Below are 23,929 nucleotides of genomic sequence, written 5' to 3' on the forward strand. Positions count from 1 at the left end.
ACAGAAAGGAGCCCCAGCTTCTGCAGCTCAACAAAGTAAGCCAAGAATCAGGGTCACACTCGGAAGGGAAGTGGGGGTTTTTTGGCATGGATTAATTGAAAACACAAAAACTGCTTGCCCATCTTCTTTAAATGAGCTTTTTACATTATTAAATGGCTTCTGTCGAGCTTCATGCATATACAGCTCAGGCAACCAAAGAAAACTACCATTGTAACCGTTGTTTCCAGATACATGCAAAGCAATCTGCTGAACACCTTTTAAACTGAAATATCAGAGGCATCTCTCCCAGAATAGCATCAAACTCCTTACAGTAATGCTGTGTGATCCTCAAGTGTGCTTTGTTTTACTGATACAGAAGACATAAACCAGTCTAGAAAGTGGCCTTAGAATCGATGTTTATTGTGCAGGTCCCACATACAAAGATATGATATGAAATATATCTGATGTGTGATATGAGAGCAAACAGTAAATGAAAACCAGAAGATTGCTTCTGTATCCAATCTAAATGGTATACAGAGGTACCACAGGAAAGAAAATACGCCAGGCCAAAAAGAAACTTTACAAGCACCACACAAAAGCTATCCTGCACAAAGAGCCATACACAGCCTAAGTGCTTCTAAATCTCATCCTATTTTGAGGAATTTAATCATGGATAAGCCTTTTGCTGCCACCTGTACAGAAATCGATGTTTCACAGAGTATTTCAGGGCAGTGAAAATAAGCAGGCTATCAAATAGTTGAACTAACAGACATGAATTAAACTAAGGATCCAAACTTTTCCACAGTAAAGATTCTATCCACATTCACTCCTGCAGACGACAAGTTTAATTGCTGTTCGGTGACATTCATTTTAATGTGAACTATTATTTCAACTTTGCCCTTTTATTTATCCAGTGTAGAAACTACACACAAGCATAAATGGCAGATACCAGAGAACAAGCCTGTAGCAGACCAAAGCAGTTGTTTCAAGAGCTCTTGCGAGGCTGCTAGTCTGATGAGGATGCTCACATCCATCCTATACTGAGATCATAAACATTTTGTTTGTGAAAACTAGTGTTTTCCTGCACATCTCCGAGGCATGGCAAAGTGTAGCCCTGGAGGACCACTGACATCTGGTGGTCATTTCAGTCCTTCCCAACAGTACCTGCAGCTCCTAGCAGGCAACGAGCGCTAGCTGAAGCATAGAGATCACTGAGGTTTGGGGGGAAGTAAAACTGCTTCATCAATAATTAGCCTGTATCACAGCCCACAGGGCTGCTAGCGTGAACTACACTGGCGTGCCTCTGGGGATGTAAGTGTTCTTATCTTGAACTAACATGTTGAAAAAAAAGAGGAAGGAAAAAGTAAAATATAAATTAATTCTAAAGAAAGCTAAGTCATATATATTGAATTTTACCGTGACTTGATCAGATTATATTTTGCAGATGGCCTGACAGAAATACCTGCCAGGGAAGCATTAAGTTACGGGCCTTACTCTGTGTTTGTTAACTCCGTGGAATTTGCTGGTTACAAGTAAATGCAGATGAACTGCAATATACAAACAAACTCAGCTAAAGCTGCCAGCACATTAATAGTACTGTTGGATTAAACTTATTCTAGAGATGATAAAGCTTTTCTAAATAGAGCACATTTAATTCAACAAGTTCTTGAGAACAACTGGGTCATGAAATAGAATTATATAAAACTGTCTTTTGACAAATTAAAAAAGCATTGTTTCCTAGGTAAGATGTTTCTTATTACTGAAAAGGAGCAATGAGATTTAGGTCTCCTTTTGCTAGACAACTAGCACAATATTAAATTATAAGCAGGAATATTCAACAATTTTATCCGTTTTGATATCTGCTAGACGGTAAGACTACCCAGACAGAAACTGCCTCAGTTCTCTCCAGCAAACTTGAGAGAGGATCTTCTTGACGCTCAAAAGCAACTGTACAGAGAAACCACAGCCACCAGCACTGGGTCTAAAATGTACTTAGGCCTGTTAGCGCTGGTTGTTGATAGGCAAACATTTAAAGCTATGTTTTGCTTGTTGCAGTTATCTACAATGCGTAAACAAAACTCCAAGGCTTTCAGATATTCATCAAGAATATAAAAATCTTACTAAACTGTCATGAGAATTTTCAGCCCTTCCCAATTGCTTTCTTGCTGCAAAATGATTCAAAGTCTACTTTCAGGTAAATGTGCATTTCTCATTGAAACAGGAGCTCAGTTCAAACCTAATAAAACTCTCAGCATCTGCTGAGTAGTGGGAAGTAATCAAAGTGTTTTTCTACACTTTTCCTACATGCTACAATAGTGCAGCTTTGCAAAATCTGCAGTACAAATAATCTGTCTCCAAACGGACCTATATTTTTCACTTACCACCAATATGACACCTCTCCATAAGTAAACAGATTGCTAAATTACAGTTTCACCTTCAATCCAGGCTACCTAACCAGATTGAAAGACAGTGAACTATTTTAAATTACTTTTACAAAATGCGTTGTTGTGCGTATGTTTTCTAGATGGCTGCGGCACGTTGTGGGCAAACATTTCATAGAGGCACGTGCAATTGCTAACATAGCCAAGTAGTGTGCAAAAAATAGCCAGTGCTCAGAGTGGAAACAAGAAAGGGTACATGGGACACTAATATGGAGACAACTGTATCAAGCCACCCCAATGAAAGCAGGAAATGTGCACCGAGATAGTTTGGTTTGACTCAGCCAGGGCTCGTGGCTGAGTTTGGGTACCTGGGTACCCAAACTAATCAACATTGTTTTGTATTTCAGCAGAAGTCTAGCATCTGTTGACTGCTGATGCCTCTGGAGAATTTCACTCATGTGGCCCACAAATCACTGATGTCCATATGCGTTTCAGGTATCTTCCTGTACTGCTGCATGAACATACAGTGACAAAAGTGACTCCACAAGCCTACTTTTTAACACATTCTTAAAGGTCCAACTGCAAATCAATAGACGTTAATCAGTACACAGATACTCACTTCCATAGACAACAGGCATAGAGCCTATGTTCCACTTAAATCCTACTCCAAGCATTTAAAGTAAGTGCTATTTTCAGTATTTCAATAATGCTGGTTTCTGCACAGAAATGCATTTCACCAACAGTGAAAAGCTGTCACATTGCTGCATATCTATTAAATAAAAGCATTATAATTAGGTCAGCTACTGGGTAAAGGAGACAATAACCACTTTAACAAAGCACTGTCACAGCCCTTATAGTCCTCATCTGAAAAGAAAGTCTCTTCTTTCCTTTGTTGTCCCTCCAACATATATTTTCCACAAGTATCTCGGCATTGCCAATCCAATTATACAACAGCAGGAGACGATTACTGTGTACAATGTTCTAATTCACAGACATAACCTTTCTTCTACATTTATATTTTATTGGGGATATTTTTCCCGGGGGGTAGAGATGCCCTCCACTCACCACCAGGGACAGACAGGTCTAAAAATAATTTTGCCTGGTTCTAATCGATAACATCATGTTGGCAAACCTCTTCCGAAAACACATGAAAGCAAGATAACCCATTCCCGCTAGCATGCTGACCAGCAGGGTGGTGCCGAGAACCCTGGGCGCCCTTTTCTTGGCCACGCGGAATGCCGTTGGCAGAACAGCCGAGATTAATATATTGTTGACGTGTCCTAAAACTTTGTAAAATGCTTTTCTCTTCAGGACACGCTCATAATAGGCTTCCAAGTTGGGTCGCTTTCCGTTTCCCCAGTTTCTTCTTGCTAATCCCAGAAACTTCAGGCGATGTAATGTGACGGCAAGTGATACATCTGCCAGACTGAAGAAATCACCACAGAGCCAAGGCTGATTCTCATCTTCTAAGCAGAGATAAAACATAAAGAATTAGCTGCTAATGGAATACAAGCACACATAGAAGCCTCCATGGGCTAACATTTAGTTTAGTGCTCTTTCAAAATGCTGTCTAATAAACACCACTAACACTTCAGCTAAGATATAACTCTAATCAGTGAACATTTTACTAATCCCTGTCCATTCTTCACACAATATTGTAAAGTCTTAGGCTCAGCAGCCTGGCCTACATTTGTTAAGGAAAAAAGAGCCACATTTCAGGTTCATAAATTAAAACCCACAGTAAACACTTATTTTCCTCAACTACATTTCTCAAATCTGGATTAAATTAAAAAGGAGTGGAAAGGAAGAAGGCAGTTTAGCTTTTACTGAAAAGCTACCACTTGCCTGAAGAATTTATCGTCTTGCCTGTGTCACTCAGCTCTATGGCATTTACTCAAGAACTGCTAATTTGCTGGAGACTTTCAAGTCAGAAAGAAAAGGATCAGATGACTGACCTGCACCAAACACATCAGCTCAGCAAGAAGACAGTTTGTCTACCCGTCCTTCCTTTGTGCCTCCTAGACCCCAAACCATGGGGCTTTGACACCGACAAGTTTGAGAAGCGATGGATGTTCACACTGCCCACCATTAGTCAGGAGCACAGATGGAGACCCCAGGCTCCCTCTCCAGCCAAAGGAAAGAGGTGAATCTTCCTGGGATGGCTCAGAGCAGGCACTGCCAGGCAGCATCACACCTCTAACTTCAGTGATCTGAACCACCACCACCTGAAAGGGCTGACCTGTACCGACTACACCAAGAGCTTTTGAAACCCAGGATATGAAATTTAGTAGTTAGCATAGCTGCCAGCATGAGATCTCTGCTCTAGCCTAGATCTCAAAAAGGACTATGTCGTTCCCTCCTCATTTGCAACCTTTTGCAGTTCTTCCCACACAACAGGCAGGCAAAACCGCTAGCGTGAACATTCAGCAGCATCTCTGTGGAAACAGAGAAATTTTGCAGTGTCCCTTTCAACTCATTTGCCACCAGAGGAAAGCAACAGTTTGGCACGCCGCTGGTACCAGTCCATTTTGACCGGTTATGCAGGTCTGGAAGAAAGGCCTCTGCAGAGAATGAGTGTATCCTACATTGCTGAAAGGATACCTAGGGATTCATCCAGTGCATTATGTAAGTAAGATGATGGAAACGAAGACCAAAGAAGCTAACCTGTGTGAAAGAAAGATGCCTGCAGTGGCAGCAGCAGTAAGTGAATGAGGGATTTGAGCAGTAGCAACAGAAGCAGAAGCTGAGAGGTTGACCAGGACCTGGAAAAGCATTGTTCACAAACCTCAAAAATGTGAATACCTCAGATAAAATTCCAAGAGGCAGGTAATAGCCATATGTTTTACTAAATCCTGTGATCCTGGCTGTTTTCATAAGCTCATCAATACTGTATCAGTTGACTCCTTGGAAAGGCTATTTAGCAGAGAAAGCAAAGGGGCTGCTGGAAATGGTGACAGACTTATGTTTGCTGAACGAAATCCTACCATCCTTTGCGAATTAAAACATTTTCTGTGACTCTCTTGCTGTTGAGTCAGTAGAAAATTTAACCTAGATTTTCAATCACTGGTTCAAATCTACTGTCTTGATAGCAACTGATAATTATTACAACAGCTATTTATAGAGCCAAACACAAAGAGTTATTGATTTGAGCAGATGCAGTTGATATTGACTGATGCTTCATGCAGCTCCCAGTGAAGTCAGAGGAAGGATTCCTATTAGCACCACTGGGAGCTGGACCAGACTCCGAATAAGCAGAAGACTAAACGCATTTAAACAAAATTCAACTTTCATTTGGGTGGACGGCAGGTAAACACCACTGCTTTCCAACAGGGTAGGGGAGGGGGGTTCCTTAATGATTAAAGCACTTAACAGATTGCTAATTCTGCATATACCACAAATATCAGCCCAGTATTTATACAAGATTGTAATAAACCTGTGTTAAACATTAAGGTCATGATCACTGCAGTGAACTGAGGCCTACAACTACAACATCAAGAATAACATTCTGTAGTTAAGGTTTTTCTTATTTTGTTGATAAAATACTGCAAAATTGTGCAGCTAATTATAGTCACTATGCTGAAAATGTGACCAAGCACTCTCATAAGACCGTGAGAACTCACTGACAGCAGCCATAAACTAAACTAGTATTTAAAACAGTGTTGATCACTTCTGTGATGTTAGATCAGTATATTCTAAAAGTATCACATTAGGCACATTAAAACCAGTCCTATAATGATGCTGTCAACAAGTTTATTCAGTCTGCCCAAACATAAGCATCAACAGGATTTAGCAAGAATAATTCCTTACCTGGTGTTTCCTCATTTCGCCGCTGCAATTCAGTCTCAACCTGATCCAAAACTTTTTCCAGTTCATCCAGTATTTTCTTTAGGTATTTTATATTATCATGATCCAGCAGTTTAGACTAAATATATATACAGGTTAGTGTTTTAATCACTGTAGGGAGTTCATACTTTTATCAGATACACTTTTACTTAGATACTACAGTCTTATTCATAAAATGTGATTATTTTCTCCACACAGTCAGCTGGACACCATTTGGATAGCGGTGACAATTCAGATATCAGAAGAAAAACATTAGAGATGCTAGATATCGAGGTCTGCCTTACCCTGCAGGGTGCTCAATAGCCCAAAACCAGCACTGATGTGTACTTACCTTTGAAGTCAGTGGGACCAGTCCAATACTTCAGCACACACTTTAAGTGTGTAGCTGACCTGGGGGACAGACTGCTTCATGCCTTGTAGGGTTAAATCACTGTATGACATTACTGGTAATGACATGTGAAACAAATATTTACATCGTGACAGAAAAAATCTGACACTAACAAGCTCATAATAAAGGGGGGGGGGGGGAATACAAAGAGTTTTCTTACTTTAAGGCGCTTTTGTTTTGCTATATAGGCATCTTGAAGGTCTGGATTTTCTTCCGCAAGTTTCTTCAACTCTGATTCTGTGTTACTTATTTGGCCTGATACAAAAAACCAAAGGAATGACATTAGATATCCAAACATACCCATAATACAATCCACAGGAACTAAGCAATAGCTTGTGTACAAATATCACACCAAAGAAATGGGAAGTGGTACTTCAATGAAGCATCACCACCAAGTTGGGATTCAAAACCACCATGTTTTGGAAAACTTAACTGCTGTATAAATTGACCTCACCGCACCTTCTGCTCATCACTTTGCAGTGAACTCTACAAAGTGGTGATCAGCCAGGCAAGAATGAGGAATTTGTGTTAATATTTTTCTCTTATTCAGATAAAACCATTTTGCTGCCAAAAACTGTGCTAAATCCATGAAATTCTACTACAAATACCTTAGGTCTCTGATGTTTTTGTACCTCAGTTCCTGGGTTCCTAACACACTTTTCATGCTGTGAAAGTGCAGATAGGCCCATAGTGAGATTTTCTGTAGATCACTGTAGGTCACATGCATAATTCCACAGCAACAGCCTAAATACCACTGAGTATGGAACGAAGGTGCTTTCAGCTGGCTAAAATGTGACACCAAAATCTGATACCTTTTGGAAATGTTCATTACAGAGTATATGGATGTTCTAGAAAAACGTTCATTACATGACTTAAAGAAGGAATGATGCCAAAAATGTAAGATTTTTTTACTGATTTCTACTACACATGTATAGTCTTTTCTCTCCTTAAAATGGGGCTTTGCTTGAAAATACCATACTTAGAGACCTAGAATACCAAAAGATAGTGAATAATAAGTTATCTTCTAAAAATACATATTTCTAGTAATAAATTGAGAACAAAAGAATAATTATAGGGCATGAATCACCTCTCACTTGTCCTTGATAATCAAGATTAGTTCCAATTAAGTCTTATAAACTGATTTTAAAATTATTGCTAGAGAATAATGAACTCACTGTTTTATGTATTCTTTGTTTCAACCTGACATGACTGTGAAAGCCATCTTTCAACATAGTATATGAAGCAATTGAAGGATGTAATCACACAACTAAAATCTTACATATGCAATTAATTACTTAATTGGATTTGGTATGCATAAACATAATACATAACTGGCTGGTGGCTTATTATATCTAGCACTCTGAAAAAGATCAGCTTTTCAAAGCTGAAAATAAACCATACAGGAGAAGTTTGAACAAGCAAAGGAATTGTTTAGGAACATCCACAAGCTATTCAAAAAAATGCCTCAAATCAAGAAAGCAGGCTATGCTTTAAGTATAAAAAGATAAGAAAACATCCCAATTTAGACCAATAATAATTTTAGCTCTACCAATATGAATGTGTGTGTGTAAACTGACAACAATTTATACCAACTAGAAGCTACAGGGGAAGAATACATACAGTCAGCAGAACACAAGACAACGTTGTAAAGTGAACCGTAATAAAAGCACTGACTATCACCGTGTGAAAACAGAAAAGCTACCAATAATGCCTATGAGTAAAGTAAAATTGTTCAATACACAGTTAGCATCCATATTTGGGGGAAAAATGAAAAACAGACAGTACACTGATATAAGGGAATAATTTGTGTTACTTCAGTAAAAAAAAAAAGAATGCTAATTACTCTTGCTGAAATTACCCATTCTAAATCTCTCCAGAGACTTTTTATAAATAATTTATTTTTAAATAACCATTGATCACTGGACCAGCAACACTGACTTCTAAATACTTTGCAATGCTCAAGAAGTTTCCAGCAGACAGAAAGAAAACTAATTCTGCACTGATGTTTTATAAAGGATAACTCATGCAACTATAAGGAAAACTAACTGCCTGACTTCACTTCTGACAACATAACAGCGTGGCTAATAAGAGAACTGACTTGCCAAAAACTTTGAGGAGGAGGATAACACAGCTTGTTGGAAATAGAATTTTTCAAACTAACACAATGTCATCTTTAATGATATTATGAATTTAGTAATAGTATAGTTGTATTACATTTCAAAGTCTCTGCACTATCTGACTTTGTTCTACGGAGCATTCTAAAATATCATACAAAAAAATAATTCGATATAAAGCACTGACATTGACAAAAAAAATAAGGGATCTCAGAACACAACCGTAAACAGGGAATCGTCATCCAGCCATGTTCTCAGGATTTGATCCTTGTCCTAGAACTATTTAGTTCTTTCGTAATACTTAAAAGGAAACATAAAAGCATTAATTTAAGTTTGCCACAGTACAAAGACTAGAAGGGACATAAATCAAGAAAAAACATGGCACTGATACGCAGTGGTCTGGACTGGTTGATAAACTGGGCCTAAGCAACCAATCGATGTTTCAATACAGTCCAATGTAAAATATAAACTGAAGCATAAGATGTAAGCCATGTTTCTTGGCGAGAGGACTGTAAGCTTGCAAGCAGTTCTGAAAAGTTAGACTGAGGTCATGATCCACGACCAGCTGAACAAGGATTTCCAGCGTACTTCTGTGGCTGAAAGTAACGCTGGAGTCCTTGAACATACATACAGTGAAAAAAACAAGAATAAAGAATTAAATATTTATCTCCCTATCTGATACCAAAAGTGAACAGAATCTGCTGTCCAGTTCTGGCATCCAAACCCGGGGGGGGGGGGGGAAGAGAGCTATGAGAACTGAAAGATTATTTGTCAACGATTTTTCTGAATATCACTGAACGTTGTTTAAACTAAGCAAACTACTGAATTTGAAACAGGAGCTCATTTCAGGAGGTTCTCTGTTATAAAGGGGACTGGGCAACATAATCTACAGTTATTTCCTCTGCCCTTAACATATTTTTTCATGGGAAACTGGTATGTATATAAAAGTCCATCAGATAAAATACCAATCCCAAGGAAGTCGAAAGACATTTTACCGTTGATTCTGCCAGACCACTGGTTCATCCTTTATCCTGATTCTATATTGTTGTGTTATTTGCACCCAGGATTTTGGTTTAAATTGTGCTTTAATGATTTCCATTGGTCTAATGAACTCAAGCTACTTACTTGTTCACACTTTTTTTTTTTCCTCCCTACCCCGGTACCAAGTTGACACTAGTACATTCCTCAGACAAAAAGGGCCTGACGATTCTCTTATAATATAGTAGATTAACATACTCTGTTTCATTGAGGCTAACCTGCATTTGCACCACTTTGAGAGGAAAGCAATTGCTTTAATTTAATAGGTAAACTTATTACAAGTTTACAATCGCAAAAAAATGGGTTTACTTAGGTGTAGTGGTTTGATGTGAGCAGTAATAGAGCTGTTCCCTAGAAATTCCTTTATAAGCATGAACAGCAAGATCAGAAAATAAAATACTCGCACCTGTCACAGCTGCCATTTTCTGCTATGCACAAGAAGCACATTTTCAATCATTAGGAAAATTAATTCCACAGACACCTCAAAAATGACACTTCCTCTTTCCTGTTTTCAAATCATAACAGACTACAAAATCAATAAAAAGTATATGCACATATTATCAAGGACTGCAACTAAAACTGGAAATCTATGCTCAATATATTCTGCATAAGGTGCACTGAAGACACAAGATGAACGTAATGCAACATCCTATTAACTGATAGGCATTCAGAGCTATACCAGTACATACTACGAATTCTGCTGGTAGCATAGGCTGGAATCATGGAGTCCACTGTTAACTCGGGGTGCAGGATGCAGCCATGCGTGTAGGCATCCATAGGCAAGGAGTCTAAAAGCTCTCTATAGTGTTGCACCCTTGGATAATACATGCTCCCTTCTTCTGGCATTAATCTTGGTACTTCCTCTGCAATACAAAGTTAAAAATAAAGTTAAGAAAAGAACCATGTAAGTGACCAAAAGCAGTATTTCCAAAGTTGTTTTGGTTATGTTCAACCAGCACAGATGACACAGCCACGGTTAAGAAAGCCTCACTTGTTCCGCACCATAACCCAACAGTGTCATCACGGCTCAGAGAAACGTATATACACGTACTTCATTTTAAAACGTTTGAGTAATTCCAATTCCTATGCAGCAACCCACATAAACATGTATTTAAGAGGCCTTCAAATCAGAAAACTGGATTCAGCATCTATTTCGTACTTCTAGGAAGGGGTGAACATGGCACACAACCCTTTAGTCCTCTCACAGTAGGGCACAACTGAGGTTCTAGTAAGTTGTTACAGCTGAAACACCACTACAGCTGCAATGCTATAAAAATTACAGTACAGGAACCCTGCTCAAAGCATGATTAGAAGTATTCCTGCACACCACTGAGTTTTACACTGCCCTCGATCTACCTGGGCCTCGACTCGTCATTTGATGAAAACGCCAGCATTAGATACATATTATGTTCACCCAACAATGAACTTTCCTTCACGCCTTAGAAATCACAGCGCTAAACCCCTGAAACACAAAATGCTGCCTCTTCGCACCTAAAAAAGTACAACTCTGCATTTCCTTCAAAAATTGAGGCAGACTGGTCTTTGGCAATACAGACACAAAGAATTTCACAAGTCTGCATGTGATCACTTCCGAGTTTTTTCTTCCTACATTTTTACCTCTTCACTCCATTTTCCCTCCAAAAATGATTTACTCATTCTGCTTCCTTTTCCACCCAAGATTATTCTGGAATTAAGCATCTTCTTTTCTCGCAGAGAAGCAGGGCCTGCCCAACAACAGCAGTTGTGCAGCTCTCTGTTCCAGATGCTATTTTTCGTGGCAGTCTCACCACAGGGTTAGCGCAGCGCAGTGCTGCCATCACTGACTTCTCCATCCTTCCTGACGGGGTAAGGAGGACAGCGGTAGCTTTGTACTTGCAGCTGCTTGTAAAGGTACTGGAAGGCCTTCAGTTCATTTTAAAGGAACATGTTTTTACCCCATACCACCAACTATTAGGAGAACCCATTTACTTGTGAGACTATAAACGTTTTCTGGTCCCGAATGAACCACCACGAAGCGACACGGAGCTGACCCCAACCCTGCTGCATGCTGCGGGTACGTGGGGAAGGATTTCACACCAAAACGCCTGCGGGATTACCATCTACAAACGTTGCTTCGAGGTAATCGATAATCTGCGTTGCCTCACAAATGATGTTTTCCCCATGGATCAGGACAGGTACTTCTCCGGAGGAATTTAAGCGCATGAACCACGGTTCGTTGTGCTCGCTCAGCGGCAGGTTTACATCGTGCTCTTCGCACTTCAGGGCTTTTTCGGCTATCGCCAAGCGCACCTGCAACGGCATCACGGGGGTTACCCAGGAGAAGCTCTCCCCGGACAGCTGACCCCGCTCTGTGGACCCGGCCCCGGCTCCCGGCCCTGCCGCGGGTGCAGGCCACCCGCGCCGCCCTCCCTCCGACCCAGCACCCGCCGCGGGCAGGCGGCGGCTGCCGGCACCGCCCCGCCCTGCCCCCGCCGGCACCCCGGCAGGAGGCAGCCGGGGGCCTGCAGCCCGCGGCCCCGCGCCCCCTCACCTTCTGCGAGGAGAAGGACTGCGTCCAGTGGTACAGCACCAGCGGCGCCATGCCCGGCGGCGCGGCACGGCACGGCACGGCGCGGCACAGCGCGGCACGGCGCGGCACCGCACGCTGCGCTGCGCTGCGCTGCGCTGGGCGGGGCAGGCGGCCTGCGCGGTCGCGCAGCGGCGGCCGTGCCCGCCCCGCGTCGGCCTGCTCTTGGAAATTAAAAGAAGGGGGTGCGGGGGACACCCCCTTCTTCCCCCCAGGCTGCCCCGGCACTGCTCAGAGGACGGCCCTTCCTCCGGGGAAACCGCCTGCAAAACCGGCTACAGCATCCCCTAGGGAAGCGCAGAAAGATGGATGCGCGGGTAAAAAGGTCACATGGCAGGATTTGCTCTTTTTTTTTTTTTCCTTTATCTTTTCTGTTTTTCTTGAGCAAGTACTTCCACCATGAATTTCATGGATATTGGCATCACGCTCTTGGGAAAAAACGATAAATATTACCGGAAGACATCCTGAATTGGACCCTGTGGGTATAAACACACTATTGCAAAATGCACTGAAGTTATAGCAAGAAGAAATAAAGCTCTAGAATAATATACACTTCTTTTGCCTCCAGATGTGTTCTTTCAATCTCAAGAGACAAGGCTTCTCAATTACTATTTTTTTCTAGACAAAATTAGAAAAAATCAACAATTTTGCAGGGTTTTTTCCCTGTGTGAAGCAGGGTCCTGAAAAGCATCTGGTAACAAACACTAGCTTCCATCATCAGAAAATGCTTCCTTTGTATCTCACACTGGAGATAGTTTAGAAGATGCAATTGCTGATAGTACATGCCTTATTCATTAGACTCTCTGCTGCATCAGAGAGATGACCAAACTAAAAACCATGGTGAGAGTACAGAGTCCAGAATATTATTCTCTTCATCTTGACTGCTCGATCCGCAATGAAGGCAACTACTTCAGGTGAACCTGATAACCCACTCCCACGTGCAATTCCTGTATACCGGATGGATCTCACCATTAGTATCCTGAAGACCTGAACCTAGTACGTCGAGAGCTGCATCCCAATAACAAGCACATTCGATTTTAAGGGAAATTTTGACTACTGTCAAGCAAGGGAATGGATTTAAGTCACTGAAAGAGGGAAGGTAATGGACAAATCTTATAAATCAAAAGGGAAGAAACAAAGAGCCAGCTTCCAGCCCCGCACTGTTCACGTGAGTGGGCACAAGGGCAGCCCCGTGCCTTCCCCAGAGTCTACTCCCAGCTAGTCATGAACAGAAATAATCTCTTCAGAAGGGCAGGCACGATGAAAGGCTTCTCACAAATCCCAGCTGACAGTAGTCAGCGTGTTACTGACGGTAAATCCTACATTTTGGGGAAATAAATTTAATTGCAATTCTTTGAAATGTTGGAGAATGTGCTTAGAATTGATAATAAGAATGCAGTCAATGGAATGAGATACGTACATTGCAACTGGACTTATTTCTCTCCAAGATATATGTCTAAGCTAAGAATGCTGGAATAGCCCCTCATGCACGTGGGCTTGAACCTATTACTCGCTGATACACAGGTATTCTCACAGGTCTCTACCGGGTTGCTGTACAGTTCCTCACAGCCAGGTCTCACAATATCTCAAGGCAAAGAACTGAGCCCTGGATACCCCTGACATTATTTTTTTAAATTTGCATGCACTAGACATGCTTCCAGGTTTGTGGGGTTTTTTTCTTAATTTTGCCTTTGAATCAAAATGTCGTCGTTTTGTCAGTTACCAGACAGACCACTGCTCCATTTCAATTCTCTCGTCCAACTAATTAATTTAATATCAAACATGGACTTCTGAGTTTGACTTATGTTTTGTTACCTGTTTTAGATGCCTAGAAAGGCAATGCAAGGTACCTATCTTCTACGACAATAAGGGGGAAAGGACCGGTGAGAACAGCATTTCCTGCTTCAGACCTTTTCAGTAGCAGAGCAGCGGCAATCATACTCGGCTGTCTCTTCTTCCTTTAATCTTGCCATCGGTGTTGCTCTGAAATACCACCCGGACGGCGCTGGTTACCGTCGCGGCTTGCCCAGCGGGGGTTCAGCCGGCGGGGCAGCGCAGGCACCCCGCGGTGGGCAGCACGGACACCCCGCGGTGGGCAGCGCGGGCACTCCGCGGTGAGGAGCGCAGGGCACCCCGCGGTGGGCAGCGCGGACACCCCGCGGTGAGGAGCGCAGGGCACCCCGCGGTGAGGAGCGCGGGCACCCCGCGGTGAGGAGCGCAGGGCACCCCGCGGTGAGGAGCGCAGGGCACCCCGCGGTGAGGAGCGCGGACACCCCGCGGTGAGGAGCGCAGGGCACCCCGCGGTGGGCAGCGCGGGCACTCCGCGGTGAGGAGCGCAGGGCACCCCGCGGTGGGCAGCGTGGACACCCCGCGGTGAGGAGCGCAGGGCACCCCGCGGTGAGGAGCGCTGGCGGCTGGGCTGCCCCCGCCCGCCCGCAGCTGTTCTCACCACTCGCCACACGAGGCCTCCCTTTTCCAAAAATACGGTGCAAAGTACCTTCTCCCTCCAGAGAGGCTGGAGAAGCAAAGGGGCTGGAGAAGCAAAGGGGCTGATGCCTTTCCTTCAGGACGAGCACCTATCCGTCCACCTCCCAAGCCCCTGCACCTTCTCGTACACGAAGAAAAGCAAGCAAAAGGGCCAGGTTATGAAAAAGCTGACAGCATCCTGGAAAACCTTGTTCCACATGCATTTACACAAAGCTTTACACAACTGAAATGAAAGTTAGTCTCCGTAAAGGTCCTTTTTAATGCGCCAATGTCGTGAACACAAAAGCAGCACTAGGCACAAAGCCACACAACTCCCAGTCAGACCAGCATCTTGGCACGTTGCTGGTGCGAGCAGACCGCTAGCACTGTGTGACAGATCACTTCTCTTACCAAATTGATAATTCTTGCCCTGTTTCTCTACGTGGCCTCTCTTGGGCCTTTTTTAGCATTCTGTACGTTTACAAAAATGTATATACACCCCTCTACAAGTTTTTTTTATGCACATATTTTTAGCTCATGGAAAGAAAATAACATTTACAGGTATTACTAATAGATAAGCAGTACCAAAATCGACTTAATAAGCTGATGTATAAATTCGGTCAAAGATCTGGAAATCAGTATTCTGTTTTATTCTCTGGAAATCAGTATCTTGTGCTGATGTATAAAGTCGGTCAAAGATCTGGAAATCAGTATTCTGTTTTATTCTCTGGAAATCAGTATCTTGTTTTCTTCCTTACTTTACCACTCCATGATACTGTCAGGAAACATCTAGGCCAGATGTGTCATAAAAGTTATTGCTGCCAGTAAAAAATGACTATTTCTTTCTTATCAGATCAATTTTTTGTGCATATTGAAAACCAAGTTTATTAGGTTATAGGGGGAAAAAAAATATTTTGCTTTTTTTCTATGCAGCCAGAGCCATTATAGCTGAAAATTAGCTGGATTCTGTGTATGCATCATTAACAGATGCATTTGTTCAGTTCCAAGTGCAGAACTGGCCTAATTGACAGTGGTGCAGGAGTTAATACTGGTTGGGAAAGTAAGACGGGTTCTATTCTGGACCTTCTGTCATCAATAGTTATTGGCTAAATTCCAGTTGCGGATGCTGCACTACTGGCGATGACATGAGTCAAAAAAACCCGTAGCATTTAATTCAGATACACAGGTGAGATTTAATATTGACACAAGAACTGTCTTTAATATGACTGATGAATTAGATATGCAACCCTTCAGAAACAGCGAGAGCAAAGTTACATCTTGACAGTCACAGTTGAGACTACCTATGCCCTTATTTAACTGTGTATAAGATCATGGAGGGATGCCAACCTAAGTAATTCTAGATAGCTGATGCATATTCCCAAGAAATATAATTACTGAGTTACCATTTTACATCCAACAAAATCCACCTATTAATAGAACTTATTTAGTCGCTTTCAAAATTACGTAACATATCATACTAGGTTTTCTTCAGGGATTTCACCACAAAATTCTGCCCAAGTTTTCCCTAAATACCATAGTCCAACCTGTTCCATGCAGAAGGAGTTTCATATGTCAATACTTCAGAAGTACTGCTTAATAATTAATTTTTCTATATAAAATTATTCTTAGTCGTTTTATAGTAAGCCTATTTCAAAATAGTAGTGATTGCATACATTTTTAGTTCTTGAGATATAACAAAAATATTCATTGTTCTAATGCAATAAAAACTTCAACAGTTTTGATGATTGGAATAAATTTTCCTGAAATATCATGATTTTTAATCAAGCACAAAAAATAGATTTAATATTTTTACATAAGGTGCAAAAAGGCCAATTTCTTAGCTATAAACCTTAAAATCTAGGTATTATCGTTACAGCTTTATCCAGTCTATCACTCCTCAAGCTTTTATACAAACTGCATCTTCAAATTAGGTGTGTAACTCACACGAGTAAAAATTATATTAAAAAGTTCTCCTGTGCTCTGTACCTTTGTGCACAACATCCAGGTGTTGATTTTTATACTGGTTTTAATCTAACAGTGATGACATTTTGTTGAGCAAAGATCGCCATCATGTTGCATGGTAGCGCAGCATTGTCTAGCACATTGGGTTTTGGCTGTCCATTAAAATTCACATATTACCACAGCACAAACAATGAATGTAAAAAACAGTATCTTTCAGCTATTGCCTGTGGCCAAAAACAGAGCATGCAACTTTGAGCTAGTAAAACAGATTATTTAGATGATGAAACAAACTCCACCAAAGGTAGTGGGGTGATCTGTACTGACTTCAATGGGTCGTATATCCGGCCTTAGGCCTGTTCAAATTCTACTGCAATCACACTGCAAAATATAAAGATCCATAACTGGGTTGACAACCAAGCACAGAAAACCTTAAGGAAACCTAAGGGGTTAAATACAATTTTGTAAAATGTCCTTTGAAGTCTCATGAAGTATTTTCTTTGACTGGAAAATAATTTTAAAAGATCTTTCCTGAAAAATTATAGAAATCAGATTCTTTCCATCCCTGAAACAAGCCCGAAGTTTAACCATTTTCAAAAATTTCTAAAAATCTTAGTTACACTTTTTATTGAAAATGTTGTGAAAACTTTTATAAGTTAATTTGTAAATGAGTTTAAACTAAACATTTGATCTTTTTTGGCTAACTGCTCACAAAAATAGTTTTAAAATACTTTAAAGAGTTATCTTGTACTCCCAAACATTTTAATTGACAAGTAAAAAACCAGCTGCCACTGAGGAAGAGCCATTACTTTTAACAACGTTAATCATTAAGACAACACAAAAGCATTGTTCTCATTTAAATAAAGAAATTCTTATTTCTTCAGCCTTAATTCTTGCTGTTTGCTCATTGCCTTTGTGCAAGCCTGGACTAAAAAACAAACAGTAACAGGCAAAGTATTTCAATTAGCCTCCTTGAAATCTCACTTCATGAGACAGTCAGACATCCATGTTAGATGGAAGTCCAAAAAAGCGCTTTCAAAAGCTTAGGTTACCCCCTGTTCCAGAACACCCTGTGCCAGCACAGCATGCACAGGATGAAGGCTGTTCTGCTCCAAGCAAGAGCTGCCCTGTGCCGTCTGTGGGCTCCGCACCCCCACAGGAAAATCATTAGGGCCGGCTGGGTAACCCGGCTTATGATTGCTTGTGGAGGAACAGGGGCCATAAGCATGGGGAGAATATTTTCTCTAACTGGGTAACATTTTCCCCCTGCCCCCAATCTAAATCACATAAATCATGGACCACTATTGCAGTGTCTTTTCAAATTATAGTACGGCAGAAACAAAAAGGAAACTGTAGTGGTCAATTATGATATACCAATTTACTGTATTTACTGAATTTTGAAAGCTGGAGAAATTTTCATTAAGTTCCACTTCTCACTACATCTGTATTAGCTTACTGGAATTTTTATTCCTGCTGTTTCCCAGTGGAGGGCCCTCCGCGTGCATGACTTCCAGTACCAGCTCTCATTTCTGTGCTTGGCGAAGGACATCTCAGAGTTCCCATTACACAACTTCCACTCTCCCCGGCCAGACATCAGGATACGATTTTGTTAGTCCTTCAGACAGATTTAAATTTCTTCTCCTGTTTTTCTTTTAACGAAACTGCCACTCCGTATTTGACTGATAATTGCTCTTTGAATTTTTCAGCCCCTTGGCAAGTGTTGATGAAAAAGCACAAAAGAATTGGACTGTTAGTTGATACCAATTAGTAAAATGCAAACTTCAGTCCTAATCCAAACTGATTCCACTTTAATTTAAATTATTCTTTTAGTCTGTAGATGAGTCTTATTTCTTAAACATAGTTTAAGTGTTTAAGAGTTTAGTAACCAATATTTGTGTTTTAGGAGTACTGAATAGCACGAAACGGTCAACTCTCTTGCTTTGTAGACAAAGGTATTTTGTGGCACCCAGATCTTTCCAGTGAAGTTAACTCCAATGCAAGTAACGATAATTTAAGAAACTGGAATTCTTTGACTTGATTGTTATAAATGATCTATGCCACTTAAAAACTTAAATTTTCAATGCTTGAAATAAAAGAACAGCAGAATGTAAAACAGCTGGACAAATTCATTATCAAGTAGCACATGGACACAATATTCACCTAACTCCTCTTGCAAGCAAGACCCTCGTTTGTGAAAGTATAAATAGGACAAGATACAGTTTTGGGCAGCAATAGATCTGGGCACTGAATCGCTGTCTATGTTCTTTTGGCACTAACTGAAACACGCTGGCATTATTTTTTCTCAACTGCATAACGTCACTCACAAATAGAGAACGAATACCAGAGCTACTGCTCTGAAAACACACTTCCCTCATCACATTTAGCTCAATTAGATTTTCTTAAGAAAAATAGATGTAGTATATTAGTGCCAGCTGAAGGCAGTAATAGTTGCTATTTAGCATTTACTGAGTTATCTGACCAAAAAAAAAAAAAAAAAAGAGACTATACAGAGAAAGGGATGAATTTAAATCCTGTGTGTGTAACTGATACAAATGAAAGTATGAAGTTGTCTCTGTGCCCTGTGCAAGTGCAGGGGAGAAGCGAGTGCAGCAGGCGATGGTATGTGTCTGAAATAACAAACCCTTTCCACTAACACCCTAGCTAATGCACTGGGTGGGGAGGCAAAGCCAGAGGAGAGAAGCTGCAGAAGCTGAAGCGAGCTTTTCAAATTTTATAGAGACGCATAAACTGGCGGGGGGGTGGAGGAAAACGCAATGCCTCAGTTTGATTCCTGTAGTATCCTATCAAGTCCAGTGGCCAGAACACAAAGGCAGAACTTGAATTGTGTGTTACAGTCCTCACAGCAAAATGCAAACATTAAAAAGACATAGAAGCTGTATTAATAGAAGAGCCAATATGAACAGAGTTTAGGGACAAGGAAGTGAGAACATCCTTTTGGCCCAGAGGGGATAATCTTTTTTAATCTATCTTTTCAAGATGAAGAAATTAACAGGGTTTTTTCTTGACCTTGAATAATTAAAATTTTCCCTCTAACATGGCTAGATAGGCCACTGCCACAGACCTTCAGGGCTATCTTACTTTATTTCAATATATTGCACAAAGTGAGAAATAACTGGAAAAAAACTTTTTAATCCCAGCCTCTCTCTGACTTCACTTTATAATACATTTTAATTACAGTTTTGACATTGTGTATGGCCCAAGACAGTTGAGAAAAGGGATCTTTTTCAGTTCACCTTTCCTCCTCTACAAAAGCTTCACGCTTTAGTGGTTCTAAGTCACTGGAAAACATAATCAAGTTAACATGAAAAGGGAGTCTAACAAGAACACGGTTCATATCTTGGAGCAGTGTTTTAATACTGTGATTAAATTTGTATTCCCCCTAAACTGTGTTTTGTTTGAACTCCCTGGTTTGTGATCCCGTTTCCTCCCGTTTTCTTGATGTCAGCTTCTTCACTGCCGGCAGAAGATCCCTCCGAACTGCAGCTGCATCTGTAAATGTTTCATCAAAGGCCCTGAACGTCTGGTAACCAGCAGACCCGGTGGGTGCTACAAATGTGATCTGGGTCTATCTCGGGGAAGAACAGCATGACCATATTCACTGCCGATGCTATTCTGGGGGCTGTATGACATGCTTCTCCCCTCTGGCTGAGCAACGCTTGCCCATTTGTCTTTCAACACTCACTCCAAGCATGACAGGATGAAATAAAACAAAATTTACTGGTAGCAAGCTTACTTGCATATGGAAGACTTCCATTTTAACAACGTCATCATACACACACACACACACACACGCACGCTTATTTCAATAATAGTGTTAAACATTTTGTAGTCTAGGTAGATTAGGTTAGGTTAACACTTAGGTTACATTTAAAAAAAATCAAACCATAAGATGATAAAGAAAAGATTACTATATAAAATAATTCAAATTAGTATGGAGACACAAGCCTATTTGTCCCCATAAATTAAATCTTAACTCAGGTTGGTGGCAACACAGGAGCTCCAGCTCTGCACAACACCTCCAAATGTGGACAGCAGCTGTGTCTCCAAAAACTGTGAAAATAGGGGAGAAAAAATACTGCATTTCTGGAAGCAGTTGTGCAGATAGGATCACCTCTTCCAAATTCAGGCAAGTGGCTTTTAGGTATACAAACTGAAACTCACTCAGTAGCCAGCAGAATGAGCCAGGCACTTCCAGTGACTGATGAAACCCAACCTGGTGCAAGATCCGTACTACACTTTGTAATAGAGAGGAGGAAAAAAAAAACAACAGAATTTCAGATTAAAGTGACATGCACACTTTTCACACTTCAAATGTTATCATTTTGCCAATATGAATATATTTAAACAAAAAAAATCTAGAAAAGTGCCACTGACACCATATAGCACAGAAAAGATCACAATTTTTTTCTTTTCTTAAGCCTATACAAATAAATTTTAAGCACTAAAACTGGAGAATCACAAAGTTGCATAGTGCCCAATTCATTCACTTTCTTGATACTGAAATTTTGGGTAGGAAATTCCTGATATCATGAATTTTCAAAAATGGCTGAATGGCTGACGTTTTTTAAATATTTCATTGGGCTCAATTTTCCAAATATGCTGAGTAAGCAGATGTCAAAAATCAAATCTCATGAAAAGTTTCATTAGTTAGACAAAACCTGCAGTCTCAAACTTACACAAAACCAAAACCATATCCCTTTAGACAGGAAAACAAAACTGCAACCCCCTACTTCTAACTTTAGCATGCTGTATCACAGAACTGCAGTCCTCCAGCTCTATTACATTTTTTGTTTTCATGGCAGAACCTCATACAAGCAAAAATACCACATGGTGAAACGTGGGTGAATTAACAAAAATTTTGCAGTGGTGTCATATGAAACAAGTGAATTTCAAACTTAATTTTAGTTCTCAAATCTGCTAAAAGAAACTTCGTACCTAACATACCCTAATATCATGCAGGTTAATGACATTGCCGAATTTTAAAATTAATAAACTAAGACATGAACTAAGGTGATCTCTACCATGGACTTTATAGTACAGCTGGCTTCAGGTATACCTGCAAGTGAAAGATTTAATGATAAATACATGCCTAACAATACAGTTGGTTATTCTATAAGTCAATTACATTTATTATGCATTCAGACATAATAGAACATCATATAACTGGTTTACAAACACACTGTATTATTAGGAAGATATACATTCCATTATTAGAGCAGACATTGTCAGAGAAGGGTATTTTTATATTCTGTATGAAACTTTGATTAAACTTTACTGTTACGTGCTGAATACACAGTATAGTTGGGTTACAAAAACTCAAATAATGGCTACTTTTTCATAAAGAACCTATTGCAACAAGATCATAAACTTTTACCTAAAAGGATTTTGTTTACTATGACAACTGCAGTTACTAAAGGATGATGCTTTGATAAAGAACATTAGGAAGCATGTTTTAGGCTCTACACCTGGCGTGAGGTGTTTTCTACTAAAAAAAAACCAAACAGTAAATGTTACTTTTAAACAAAAATAAGGCTCAAAACCCTCCCAATCATACAGTTTATAGAAAAAGAAATCATGCAAATACTAATTTGTCCAATGTCCATCTCGTACTTGCCAGAAGCACAGATATACATAACTTACTCACATGCAGAGCTGCAAACATGAATTCATGTGACAACACCAAAAGAAGAGCATAAAAACAGTGCTGCACCTGCAGAATACAGAGAGCACCATCCAAAATTCTGCTTTGGTTGTTATGTTTTCCAAAGAGCAGAATCTAATCTTTAAGCTGAAATTTCAGTGGCCAAATGGAAAACTGTTTTGCAGCAATGCAATATTACATTAAGCGTATTTGCTAAGAAAGCCAGTTTTCAGGATGCAAAAGGGGCTATAGTGTAATTCACATGGTGAACAGGTTTCTTCATCATACAAAAACATCATGCCATTACGTTACCAGCATTTAAAAGAGCCAACAGGATAGAAGGAAACCAAGAATAAATGAAGTCTCATACCAGCTGGGAGTTTTAATTCATTGGTTAGGCTGATATGATGCACTAACCCTTGCTATATTTTTTCATGTAAAATTAAACATCAAAATATGTTTAGGTGTTTAACTTGCATGTTAGCTGTGGTGACAACAATTGTTTTCCCCCAGGACAAATATTCCTGGATAAACACAAGAAACTTATCAATGCGGTGCATTTGTCAACTCAGGCATAAAAAGCATCTGGTTGTCTTTTACTGTTTTATCAAAAATCAGTTAGAGTAAGCTGTATTATCCTCACCAAAGTTTAAGCAGATTGAGGGAGTGGCTTTCTATTAAAGGTCTTTGCAGCCTGCTTGGCCCTGTGGTAGTGTCCTCTAAAGCTCAATTCCATTATTGAGGACTTTTTAAATAGAAACAAATCTCAAGAGAGACTACACTGTGCATAAAAATATCCATATTGTATTCATCATCAAAGAGCAAAAAGCTCAGTTTTTGCCTCTCTGGTAGCATTTGCCTTGTTTTCTCCGTCATCATCTAAAAAAACCCAAACAAAACCCACCAAGGTTGTACCTATAACTCATTTAGAATGACAATGATTTTCAATCCATTTCAGAAATGGATTCACTCAGAAGAACAGATTTTTACATGAACTTAATCAACTATCCAAGGTATAAGAAGCACCAACACCAATTCATTGGTAAAATGCAACAGCTATTTTGGTCTGCTCCAGAACAGCATAACCAGAGTGTATGCTAATAGCCGAGGCCATCAACATGTCTTTCAAAATCAGAAACATCATATCTAATTGCTATTTTAACATTAACTTGTGACTTTTAAAGAAAAAAAAGGCATTTCAGTTTTTATAAGAAGAAAAAATGAAGAAATTCACAAGACAGACCCCATGTTAAGACAGAATTAGGTATGAATGCAGACAGACACATGGCCTCATCCCTAAGTCTGATAAGATCTGCCAGATAAAATCAAGGCAGATTATAAGGAACTGCAAGGTCCAGGGAGCAGCTGGAGAACTGCAGCCCCTACGAAAGTTGGGACGGGTGCCTTCTCGAGGTGCACTCACTTTTGCAGAGGTGGCCCGGCGTGACCCGCAGAGCTCTGGTCTCCTCCACCAGAGTCACGCTGCAGGAGACGGAAATTGCAGAGCTGGGACTGTCTGTCTGATGAAGAAAT

General features: G+C 40.4%; 1 protein-coding gene across 3 annotated transcripts in view; it reads right to left on the reverse strand.

The window, feature by feature from the left end:
• Positions 1-416: 416 nt before the first annotated feature.
• GDAP1 (ganglioside induced differentiation associated protein 1) overlaps positions 417-23,929 on the reverse strand; it is a 34,833-nt gene continuing 11,320 nt past the window's right edge. For 2 of the 3 annotated variants that reach the window (XM_072852328.1, XM_072852329.1), the window contains 5 exons: positions 11,840-12,032; positions 10,433-10,606; positions 6,752-6,846; positions 6,168-6,282; positions 417-3,826 (listed from right to left, as the gene is read on the reverse strand). In XM_072852328.1, the coding sequence (XP_072708429.1) occupies positions 3,444-3,826; positions 6,168-6,282; positions 6,752-6,846; positions 10,433-10,606; positions 11,840-11,945 (873 nt within the window). In that variant the 5' untranslated portion in view covers positions 11,946-12,032 and the 3' untranslated portion in view covers positions 417-3,443. Of the gene's footprint in view, positions 3,827-6,167; positions 6,283-6,751; positions 6,847-10,432; positions 10,607-11,839; positions 12,033-12,273; positions 12,359-23,929 lie in introns of those variants that run through there. The other variant, XM_072852327.1, reaches the window with a different exon arrangement.

The sequence above is a fragment of the Ciconia boyciana genome, chromosome 2 (genome assembly GCF_034638445.1).
Source record: "Ciconia boyciana chromosome 2, ASM3463844v1, whole genome shotgun sequence".
Classification (NCBI taxonomy): domain Eukaryota; kingdom Metazoa; phylum Chordata; class Aves; order Ciconiiformes; family Ciconiidae; genus Ciconia; species Ciconia boyciana.